The 12,626-nt window shown below is 41.8% G+C and overlaps 1 protein-coding gene across 1 annotated transcript in view; it reads right to left on the bottom strand.

Moving 5' to 3' along the window:
- Positions 1-12,626, bottom strand: part of epb41l5 (erythrocyte membrane protein band 4.1 like 5) — a 73,878-nt gene that overhangs the window by 45,479 nt on the left and 15,773 nt on the right. The window contains exons 3-7 of the mRNA XM_056288997.1: positions 10,465-10,569; positions 8,845-8,887; positions 5,628-5,706; positions 4,444-4,488; positions 2,751-2,803 (exon numbers count right to left, since the gene is read on the bottom strand). Of these exons, the coding sequence (XP_056144972.1) occupies positions 2,751-2,803; positions 4,444-4,488; positions 5,628-5,706; positions 8,845-8,887; positions 10,465-10,569 (325 nt within the window). The remainder of the gene's footprint in view (positions 1-2,750; positions 2,804-4,443; positions 4,489-5,627; positions 5,707-8,844; positions 8,888-10,464; positions 10,570-12,626) is intronic.

A 12,626-nucleotide genomic window follows, 5' to 3' on the forward strand; every position in this document is an offset into this window, starting at 1 on the left:
GTGTGCCGTGAACACACAAACCGGGAACACAAAAAGATGAAAAAGACTGGCAAGTAGAAATGCGCCGATCGGCCAGTGAGTGGAATCAGCCGATTTTCAGCTTGATCAGCCATGACCAGTTAGCGGCCGGTCAGTCTCAGATATAGTCGATTCTGTATCATTCCATTGCCTACCAACACGGGGATCAACGGTTCGAATCTCCGTGTTACCTCCGGCTTGGTCAGGCATCCCGACAGACACAATTGGCCGTGTCTTCGGGTGGAAAGCCGGATGTGGGTATGTGTTCTGGTCACTGCACTAGTGCCTCTGGTCGGTCAGGGCACCTGTTCAGGTGGGAGTGGAAACTGGGGGGAAAAGTGTGATCCTCCCACGCGCTACATCCCTCTGGCGAAACTCCTCACTGTCAGGTGAAAAGAAATGGCTGGTGACTCCACATGTATCGGAGGACGCATGTGGTAGTCTGCAGCCCTCCTGGGATCGGCAGAGGGGGTGCAGCAGTGACTGGGACAGCTCAGAAGAGTTGGGTAATTGGCCAGGTACAATTTGGGAGAAAAACTGGGGGGGGGGGGTGTATGACATAGCTCAGTCATTTAAAATGTTTTATTGTAGCTACTGAGATGATTTCCAGCTGTGACTGTAATTAATTCTACTCTTGAAATTTTATTTTTATAGCGGGGTTGTAACATTGGAGACTATAACACTTTCATGTGGCGGTGAGGTGAATAAAATGGATTATTTTTGGTTCATCCAGTGTTCCTTCAGTTCTCCAGTGCTGACATCAGCAGTGAATGATTTGCTGGCTTGCGAAATACAATCGAATTCTTGTTTACTTTCAAGACTCATACCCAAATACATAATGTTTTGGTTTTAACACTATCGCTGCCCAATCTGACTCAACCGTAGATGTGAGTCACGCATGCGCACGGTTGACTCAGAGCAGGCAGCGTTGGTTGAGCGAGCTGGAGTGAATGGAGAGAACGAGCGGCGATAGCGAGAACAAACATTTTTCAAAGGTTTTTAATCACCGTAACCACGAGAGTTTCTTCATCACACAGTGATAACTGTGCACAAAAAATTTTAGGCTGATAGGGTCCAGTAGTTTGCGAGATTAGCCACGGACACGCACACACACACGTGACCAAACACATAATCCCCTCCAGGATACCACCTGGCAGAGATAATAACCGCAGGGACCAGCCGTGTACATGTGAATGTCTGTCCCTGACTCAATATCGCCACTTTCTGTGTCTGTTGTTTCAAATTAAATGCCCTCATATATTTCATAGTTTTTTTTCTTCTTCTGTGATTAAGTGACCAATGAAAACTTGGTCGACCCGAGACTCCTCTCATCGACTAACGTTTGGTGGACTATTAGGGGGCAGCCCTTGGAAAAAAAAAAAAAAAAAACAACGAAAAAAAACAATGCCAACTGTCAGCACAAAACCATGTTCAGGAAAGATAAAGTGAGCCACTAACCAAAAAACCGCTGAATTATTTTCACTGTAACAATACCAGAAATATCTGGACATTCTTTTTCGCTGATATTGCTGATCCCTAATCAGAGCATGGGCAAATAGCTAAGTGATTTCTTGTTTTTATTATATGGACTAAAGTTCGCAGATACTATCCAGAACCCAGAACAAAGCAATCATAAGGGGAAAGTTAAAGTAATCTCCATTAGAATGGGATTAGTATATCCATAACCTGTACAACTATGAAAGCAGTAGAAAAGGAGGGAAAAAACAATAACATTTCAGTGGTTGTGATTTGGTTTCCATTACATTATTTGGGGGTTAAGGTAAAGAGGGGAATCTAAAGTTCCTGTGAATTCTTCATCCAGGAATCAGGAGAGGAGATAAGAAGAAACAACTTAGAATGGTAAGTCTGTTCTACCTCAAACAAAAGCAAGCAGAGCACAGACAAGATGTCAATAAAGAGAATGGAGAGATAGAAGCAAAGCAGCGAGAGAAAGGAGGCCTTTATTAGGGGTGCATCGAAAAGGACAGAGCACTAATGAGCTGGTATTTAGCCCACAGAGACTGTGTGTGTGTATGTGTGTGTGTGTGTGTGTGTGTTCCAACTCATTCCCTAAAGGCCTGTGCTGACCCTAGTCTCTCCATAAACCAACCATCACAAAGTTAAACATGTTTAAAATGCGTAAAGAGGAAAAACAAAATCAGCTATGGGTATTCATGAGTTTTGAGTGTAAAATAAAAATATATGGGCTTTGTTACTTGTTTAAAGATACTTGAAGAGAGAGCCAAAGTCATTTCCAGCTCATTAGTACATTCCTAAATGTTGCCATGGGCATAGCACCAATCATGCTGGACAGGACACCAGTCTATCAGAGGACCTTAGGAAATCCATCAAGTGAGATTTGTTCAGCAAGAATCACAAAAGATATCATAGCATTTAAAGCTTCCTAATAGAATGAATCAAATGCCAGTGCTGTTACGTGACATCTGCAATAGCAACCTGCATTTGTAAACTGAGATTCTGACAGTACTGCTGGGTGACAAGCATTAATAATTTAAACCCAGGGCTAGAGAAATTGACAGAATCGCCACTTTAAAAAAAAAAAACCCTCACCCAGATATTGAACTTTTGTCAAGCTGTGGCATAAATTGAAGAATTTTTTTGCCCTGGGACACATTGCCCCCCCATGTCATTTGGAGTGATTAGGACAAGGACTGCAAACACAGTTTTAGAAACATAGGTTGAAGGGGGAAACCTTAAATGACAACACTTACCTTGGAGTGAGAAGGCAGCCAGCTCCACCGCTGTGTCAAATGGACACTCGAGCCTGAAAATACAAGATGCATGGCACCATTCAGTCATACAAAACTAACAATGCTAAAATATTCACACGATATTAATTCATTTCACCAAATCCTCACTGCGCCTCCTAATATAGCCTGCTGCTGCTCCCTTTCTCCTATTAGTTACCCTCAATACAATACAACAACACTAATCCCAGCTGTAGTGAAAATTGATACTAATATTCCCAATCCATTTACTGACTACAGTTAATAGTTCCATTCCTTTCGTAAAAATTTAATCCCCTAAGCTTCTTATAGCGGCGTGGCCCTGTCTGGAGTTAACAGATGGATTCTAATGTCTCATAAAATGATGGGTTGAGTGAAATCTCAACAGGGACAATGCAAATTGAGGAGGAGGAGATGTATATTGTCTTGGGTTTCATTCTCCATTGACTGTTATTTACATTACGTTATTTCATAGACATTGCAAGTGTGAAATCATGACTGGTACATAGTCATGTCAATGTGTCCACTGTAACTGAATAAAGAAAGAGCAACTGGTATGATGGCATAGTGTGTTATAGTTTGGGGTGTTTTTATTTTACTTTGTGCCTATGATAATAATGCTAAGGTACAATTTTTAGCCTAAATTGATATTTGATTTAATTCATTATTGCTCGAAGACGCTTCACTGAAATGCATTTGATTAAAACCCTTCGGTTGTCAAAAAATAACCCATAACAGTGTTTAACAGCAGAGAAAAGACTAAAAGATCTTTTTGTCAACCTGAAATTTTATGACTTTTCCTAGAGTGACCCCAACATTAGAAAAAGTGAAACATTGTTTTTGTTCATATTTCCATGAAAGCTGTACACCACTAGGGTACTAAGATTGTCTTAGGGTTATGTTTGACCTGGAAGTTAAAATCAGGTTTATAAACAGGTTTTTAGGTCAGGTAAATGATCTTTTTTCCAACCTGAAGTTTGGTGACTTTTCCAAGAGTGACCCAACATTAGAAAAAGTGAAACTTTGTTTTTGTTCATATTTCCATGAAAGCTGTACACCACTAGGGTACTAAGATTGTCTTAGGGTCGTGTTTGACCCTAAGACAAAAACTACTTTCAGCACATTTCTGCTACTTTCTTAGGCTATACAAGTGCTATCTCTTGCTAAAAAGTTAATTTTTACACCTATGCAGAACCTTAAACAATAATTAATAATAATAATAAACTTCTACTTTAGTAAAGAAAACAAGTATTACAGGTGTGCTGTAATAAAAACAAGTGGTGTCCACTAATCAAATGCAGTCTTTCTGCACTGTGAAGAGGGAAAACCCAGATAGTCACAAAACTTATGAGGAATTACAGGTTGTTTCTTTGTGCAACATAGATTTGGGGTTTAAAATTAAATTAAGTTGCTTTAGAGGTTTAATGAAGGCGGGTCATAAATGACCCTTAAGACAAGGGCAGTATACAGAATGTGTGGACAACATAAGGGTTGAGCAATTGGAGTGCCCCTTCGTTTACTGGATGATGTACCTTCTTCCTTTGAGAATACTGATTTAGGGGTTTTGTGATTTCATCATCTTTTTTGTGTTTAAAACTCTAAAATTATAATGCAATATGTTGTTGTTGGGGCCATCAGTGCACAAGGCTGGGTTGACCCTGAAAGCAGAGTTACTTACTTGCCACTAAGGATATCTTGCTTTAGCTGTAATACAAAAAGGTATCTGAAAGAAGAAGAGAAAAATAACTTTGTCAGACACATCCTCATATTAAGTGCAAAACCCAATTTTCAAGCTATTTGGATGAATAGGGGACATTCAGGGTGTATAATAGTGATTAAAAAAAATTGGAGTACCAGATCTTTTTTAATATTGTACAGTCAAAGTCTATGCCATACAGATACAGCTTGATATAGTAAACGAATGACGTAAAGAGACTGACCAATTTTATGTCACAATCTTGAATTTATTTTATCTGACCTCTCTTATTTCCACCTAGCTTGTACCCCTTCATGCTTTCAGGTTATTTGAGTAGCTCAGGGTGCAGCTGCTGTCTCTGGTGAGTCTAGTTGTTAATAATATGCCACTATCCAATGCTTGGTATTTTGTTAAAAGTGCAGCAAGTCAAGACATTTCCAAAGTTTATGATGTTGTGAAATTGTTGGTGCATGAAATCCATTTCGTCACTTGTAATACAGGCAAAGACAAGTCTCAACAATTAATTTCACATTCAGTGTGTTTTACTATTTAGAAAGAAATCACTGGAATAAGAGCTCAAATCTGAGTTCATCATATTAATGGTAGAGTAACCTCAAAGTGAGTTAAAAGGTAATTTTGTGAGAATCAGTCCTACATTACTTTTCGGACTAAAGCCTTATTGTCCTCGAAATTAAGAGTAACATGGAGAATGCATCCCCATTTAATTTTACTTTTGGAGCTCTCACACAAAAACAACATGACCTACTTAGAGAACAAATCTCTCCCTGCTAAAGCCCCAACAAGAAACTAGCTACTTTCCTCAAGGTTTATAAGATTACAAACACAAGGTAAACAGAAGATATCATTCTAAAACCTTCTCCGTACTGGGGTTTCAAACAGATGTGTGCCTTTGTGTGTGCGTGAGCGTCAAAGAGAAAGAGAAAGAAAGAAAGAAAGAAAGAAAGAAAGAAAGAAAGAAAGAAAGAAAGAAAGAAAGAAAGAAAGAAAAAGAGAGAGAGAGAGAGAGAGAGAGAGAGAGAGAGAGAGAGAGAGAGAGAGAGAGAGAGAGAGAGAGAGAGAGAGAGCGAATGTGCTCTTCATGTTTATGGGTGACTGTCAGGTGTGTAGAGTTATACATAGATCTGTGTTTGTGTGTGCTGCAGCACCTGGTGAGCTCCTCGTGCAGGTTGTTGGGTTCAGAGGAGTAGAATTTGACCCTCATGTGAAGGCAGTATGGTGGACCAACTGACACACGGGAAGAAAAAAAACAGACCAGTAGTATTGCGGTATAGCAAATATTGCTTAAAATACCTCTAGGCAATCATATTAATCTAAAACTCAAGTCAAAATATTATTTTAATTAGAAAAAATCTAAAGGAAAAAAGTGTCAATGGGTGTGATCATCATCATCATCATCATCAGTTCTGTAACCTATGGAGCTCGTAGGAGCACAGCTGATGCCTCAACAAGTCTCGGTTGAGCCATCATTGTGTTTCAGTAGGGGGAGTACCTGGTGGTCCCTATCTCCTCTCCAGGTATGGATAGCCATTGGTTCACAGAGGAACTCATCCGCCCTTTGACAGGTTTTGTTTTTAGTCCTGCTGGGTATCCACACACCCTCCTCACAACATTGAAAGTGGGGTGCCGGTTTAGTCGCCGACGACCCGACGGTTGCAGTTTAATGTACCCAGGACGAAATGGGTGTGAGGCAACGACTTATTTTCAGTGTAAATCAACTTATTTTAAACTTTTTCTTGAATTAAGAATCTCATTTCCCTGATACTTGTAGAATTCCCAGCCTTACTTCCCTTGCTCTCTTTCAACTAAAGTGGTTCTAATAACTTATAGACACTCTAATAACTTAAAGACCCTTAGCTCACTTGCTTGCATACATACTTAACATGAATCTATGTACTGACAAGAGGACTGTTTATCATTTCATGATAAAAAAATTGTAACAAAAAGATTCATTAAGATAAAGAAACTTGATTTACATGTACTCAGTGACCACTTAATTAGGTACTTCATAAGGGACACATGCCCATTGACACAACAGCCTCATATTCCAAACAGTGGACCATGTATCACAGAAAGGTGAATCAGTTCATCTGGAAGAAATGTTTTATCACTCATCCAAGTGACTTCGTTAGTCTCAACTGACTGCAGGTATCGCCAAACTTATAAACAGCACAGTTGCATAATGACTGAAACCAACAATTGGTTTCATATTGAAATAGGCATGACCATTAACTAGAGTTTCAATGGACATGGTTGCAATCACAGCACTGTAAGATGGTGACAGAAGTACTCTTAGCCCCCCCCCCCCCCCCCGTTCAAGGATGGTTGTTCCCTCTTCACATAGGTGGCCTCTTTGACTCCTGGTTCAAACTAGCATTCCTCCCTATCAAAGATGTGCACATCCTCATCCTTGACAGAGCAGCCACTTGCCTGTAGATGGGGGGGGGGGGGCTAAGAGTACATCTGTCACCATCTTACAATCAAAACAACTCAACCTTATCAGGCTAATCAACAGTCCTAAGCTTGACATATTGCCGTCATATAAGCCAATTAAGGTTATCATAACGCTATCATAACACTACTGTCTGTAATGGACTGGCGGTCTGTCCAGGCTATCTCCCTGCCTGCCGCCAAATGACTGCTGGAATAGGCTCCAGCATCCCCACAACCCTGAGAGCAGGATAAGCGGTTTGGATAATGGATGGATGGATAACACTACTGTAAGAGATTCTTACCTTAAGGCATGCGGAGTGTCAAAAACTGACCTCCCTTTTTTTGAAAACTCAGAAGGCGTTCTTGCAGACCCCCCCCCCCCCCCCCCGCCGGCATTTCAAAAACTCGTTGGATCTGCACGAATCACACAAATGACCTATTTTGGAGTCAAAACGGAGATTTCCGTCGAAAGGTGACAAGGTTGCATCCCTAGAAACACCTTGTTAATGAGAGTTCAGAAGAGAACGGAACGACTTGTTCAAGCCAACAGTAAAGGCCACAAATACTCAAAACTAGTCTTTACAACATTGACGTGCAGAAAATCTTTGCTGAATGTACAACTTATTGAGCCTTGAGGCAGATGGGCTACAGCAACAAGACTGTGCCTGATTCCAATGCCATCAGCAAAGAACAGGGCAACAGTGGTACCAAGACCACCAAAACTGGGTAACTGTAGTACCAAGACCACCAAAACTGGGTCCAAGGGCAGCTCCCAGGCTCCAGAGCAGCTCCCAGGCTCTGGAACTCACTCCCCCAAATCGTGCCCCCCCCCGTCCTCTCGTTCACCCCTGGTCTGGGGCAGGCTGGGGACCGAGTGCTCGACCTGCCCCCTCCCCAACTCCCTCCCCAAGCACACCGGACACTGCTGCCGTCTGCCCACATTCAGGTCATTGGTCGGGACTCACCTCTTCAGACTTCATCTGTGATTTATGTGCTTTATGATGTTTGTTTTTCTTTCCCTTTTGTATGTGTTTAAGTGGGAGAGTACTGCTGGCGTCGTGTGTGGCTGCCGCTTCTCCCTCTCGCAGCCCCCCCTTCCCATCCACCCCTGTATGTCTGTGTTATGTTTATCTGTCGTCTTGTTTCACCCCATTTATTGTAAAGCGACTTTGAGTATTAGAAAAGCGCTATATAATTTTAATTTATTATTATTAACTGAAGAGGGGGGAAAAAAACTCTTCCTGGTCCAATGAGTCTCGGTTTCTATCGTGACATGTCAATAGTTGGGTCAGAATTTAGAGCAATGACATGGATCAATCCTGCATGGTGTCAACAGTACAGGTTGCTGCTGCTGCTGGTGGAATAGTGAGAGAAGTGTTTTCTTGGCATACATTATGCCCTTTAATACCAACTGAGCATCAGCTGAACACCACACCGTACCTAAATATTGTTGTTGACCAGATGCATACCTTCATGGCCAGTCTAGACTTTTTCAAATGAATACTTCCAGCAGGACAATGTGCCCCCTTCGCAAAAAACAGATCATCTCAGAATAACTCCAGGAATAAGAAGGTGAATTCAGTTTACTTCAACTGCCTGCACAGTCCCCAGATCTCAACTAATAGGGCAACTTTGGAATGAAGTGGAATAGGAGGCTTGCAGCATAAATGCATGGCCAAAAAAATGTGTTGCCTAAGATCTCTGGTGTGTTTTCAGCTCAGCAGCCAGATTTGAATCCATGCCTCCAAGAATTCAGCTGTTTTGGAGGAAAAAAAGAAGGGTCTTATCCAGTAATAGACCAGTGTACCTAATAAAGTGGCCAATGAGTGTGTGTGTGTGTGTGTGTGTGTGTGTGTGTGTGTGTGTGTGTGTGGGCAGGGGTTTGAATTTCTGTGTGCAAGAGATTGGGAAGAACAGGCGCCATGTACTTACTTTTAACTTGCTTTTTGATGCTTTTTGTGACGTCAATCCAATGCTGCAACAATATCAGAGAAAACATGATTCAAGGTTCAATAACAAATCAAACTCAACAGGATTTTTTTTAACCTTTCATGCAGAACAAAATGGACAGTGACTGTCTTTTTACTGTCTATTGCACCTGTTTTAACTGTCATGAACTATAATGTAAAGAAAAAAAAGGTTGAAGGAAAAAAAAACATGAAAAATTTAATCACTGGATTAATGTGTGTATACACACACACACACACACACACACACACACACACACACACACACACATACACACACACACACACACACACACACACACACACATCATGCTAATTTACTCCAAAGTCCACACACATGCATGCACGCACGCACGCACGCACGCACGCACACACGCACGCACGCACGCACGCACGCACGCACACACACACACAAGAACAAAGTAGTCAGTGTGCTGCTGTAAGGTTTTCTCATGTGTTGTAACTCTTGTCTGTATTCAGGCTCTGTGGGGCATGGACAATGTCAAGAAGGGGTGGTCTTTGAGCGTGCGCGCGGGTGCATGTGTGTAGGAATGGAAGGGCTCTGTCACAGCATTCTAACGCTCCACTCCCCCACATTCCTTAGTCCAGTGCTCCCTTGTCTCCATTACTCTTTCCTACTATCCCTCCTCATTGATACCTCTCCTTTCCTGCCCTGATGGCTTTCTCTCTCATTTTATACAATGTCGCACTGCCATTCTTTCTCAATTCCTCTCTCTCTCTCTGTTCATGCCACTCTCTCATCTGTTTCTACCATGCCCCCTCCACTCGTCTCAAGTCTTCCTCAATCCTATTCTCCCAGGCCCTCCACTTTGCTTCTGTCTCTCCCTACTTCTTTTTACCACTGCAGCTCTGCCTCTCTCTCCCTACACGGTCTTCACATGGCATCAGACTGTTCCAGCCAGGATGCTCACAGACAGACAACTTACAAAGGTCCCTCTTTCAAAGCACAGCCTGACTCCAACAGCCTACAACACTTCCACAAGCAATCCCTTTATCCCATTCGCTAAAAAGGAACATACTGAGCCTAAGTCCTTTGACAAAGAGCTGAGAGGTAGTAAGGACTTCCGAGTGCACTGTGAAGCCTGGTGGTGACCAGGGCCATTGATGGATATTGTCTCTGTCTCTTGGTGCAAGAGTATACAAAATGCTAGGACTGAGGGATTATTGCTAATGCTGTGTGATAATGTTAAAAAGATAGTTACAAGTACTTCAAGGTATGAATAGTAATATACAATATATGCTAAGATAGCAATCAGACTTCACAAGTTGATGTACACTTGTGCATTATTTAACATAATACACTTGACCTGTAATAGTAACACCTTGACTTTCAAAACGACAGTAATCACATACAATTTAATACTGCTTATGTGCCGAGATGCCATTACAATTTCACTGTCAAATAGTTTAAGTCAATTAACACTTGTGTAAACTAAAATAGCAGAACACAATTATGATGTACCCTTGAAAAGTTACATTATACAACAGTATGACACTTGGACCAAAAGAAGGTGTATTCACGCTGAATGCAGACATTTTTCTATTGCCAGAGACTCATTCTTACCGGAACCTGTGCTGAGTCCATAAAACGCAGCCCAAAGTAGTCCTTCTCTACGATGTCAAGGTGGTACATGATCTGATCAAACAACTCCTCTCCTTTGGCTTTTTTCTGCTCAGGACATACAAAACAAACACACAAAAAGACAAAGGGATCATTTTTGTTTTAATTTCTTTAAAAAAAACAAACAAGCATTTCACTAAAAGCGGCTGTCGCGAGTACAGGACATGCATCTCAAAACATGTATGGAGTGTTCCATAAAAAATGGGGGATAAGAAAATAATTATATATTTTTTAAATCTAAGATGTAGACTTTTTTTTTTTTTTGGATTCCCCCCCTTTTTCTCACCAATTGTACCTGGCTAATCACCCCGCTCTCTGAGCTGTCCCGGTCACTGCTCCACCCCATCTGCCGATCTGGGGAGGATTGCAGACTACCACGTCTCCTCCGATACATGAGGAGTCGCCAGCTGCTTCTTTTCACCCGACAGTGAGGAGTTTCGCCAGGGGGACGTAGCGTGTGAGAGGACCATGCTATTCCCCTCAGTTCCCCCTCCCCCCTGAACAGGTGCCCTGACCGACCAGACGAGGCGCTAGTGCAGAAACCAGGACACATACCCACATCTGGCTTCCTACCCGCAAACGCGGCCAATTGCATCTGTAGGGACGCCTGACCAAGCCGGAGCTAACATGGAATTTGAATCGGCGATCCCCGTGTTGGTAGGCAACAGAACAGACTGCTATGTTACCCAGACGCCCCTTAAGATGTAGCCTTTTTAACTGTAGTCATACAGCTTTTCTAAATTAAAGATAAAAAAAAAAAATTAAAAAAAAACACAAAAAAATCACAATCAAATTAGTCAAACATCAAGGTTGGAAACCAAAAATGAATCAAAGGCTACAAACACGGGGTGGATTATGACTTAGTGACTCGAATTTGAGTGATCCTTAGACAGATTGTTCAGCAAACAAAAAGATCCAAGACACAAACAAAGAATTTTTTAAATTTGTAAAAAAATTTTTTAAATTGTTCTTTAGTATAAAAATAGTCAATAGAATAAAAACGGTGTTTAACTGAAAATGATTAATTCATGTCAAAACGTTTCAAGATTCAAGCCATTTGTCGACTAGTAGTCACACATTTAGTATATCAATTATTTAAATATATAATTGTTGGGGCGTCAGAAAATGGTTTGAGTTCTGGGGCTGAGAGGGAATGTTATAAGTGACATTGTTAACCCTGAGCTACATTACAGAGAAATACAAAACCGTAATAATGAGCCTTTAAAATATAAATTGTATAAGCGCACGCACGAAGCAAGCTACCTGTTAACAACATCGGCAAAAGTGGTAATGAATAAGAGGTACTGAATGTGTTGGAACAACCAGCAAGGAGACTGATCATTTTATTTCAACACAGTATAACATCACACAACTTGTCATGTTTGAGGTCGCCGAATGATAGGCAAATCTTTGCCTGTGGAATTTGTATATCACTCTCGGGGTCGTCCTTTACCCTCTCGAAATGATCTCACACTATGGATTTTTCTGCCCGACATAGTTTAATAACTGCAGGGACCAGCTGTGTACACGTGAATGTCTGTCCTCGATTGACTGGCCGAGGGTCACCACTTCCTGTGTCCGTCATTTCAAATTAAAAGTCTTCATACTTTTCATACACAGGTTTTTTTTTCTGCGACTAAGCAACCAATGAAAACTTGGTTGACTGAGACTCTTCCATTTCTTTTTTTCAGGCAGAGGAACAGGAGGAGTGACCGGAGGAGAAAATATGAGGTGGGCCTAGTTTGACTGGGGTGTTTCCAATGTCATGACTGTGTGGTACCAGTCTCTGCCTGGACTGGGAAATCTCATTTTCACACACACACACACACACACACGCGCGCGCGCCACACCTGGGCTATGTACTAGACTGGGAAATCTTTTTTTCATACATACACAACACACAACACACACACACACACACACACACTCACGCGCACGCAAACACACACACAGGCATTAAACTTCAAAGTCCCAGCGGGAGGCTGGGCAATGTGGTTACTGTGGTTACGGGGTTGAAGTGCCGCAGACAGCCTAAGTGGAGTGGAGTAGCCGGGAGTGTCATGTGATCATCTGGTGCACTAAGGGCCTCTCTCTACAGAGGGACA

This window comes from Lampris incognitus, chromosome 11, assembly GCF_029633865.1.
Source record: "Lampris incognitus isolate fLamInc1 chromosome 11, fLamInc1.hap2, whole genome shotgun sequence".
NCBI classification, from domain to species: domain Eukaryota; kingdom Metazoa; phylum Chordata; class Actinopteri; order Lampriformes; family Lampridae; genus Lampris; species Lampris incognitus.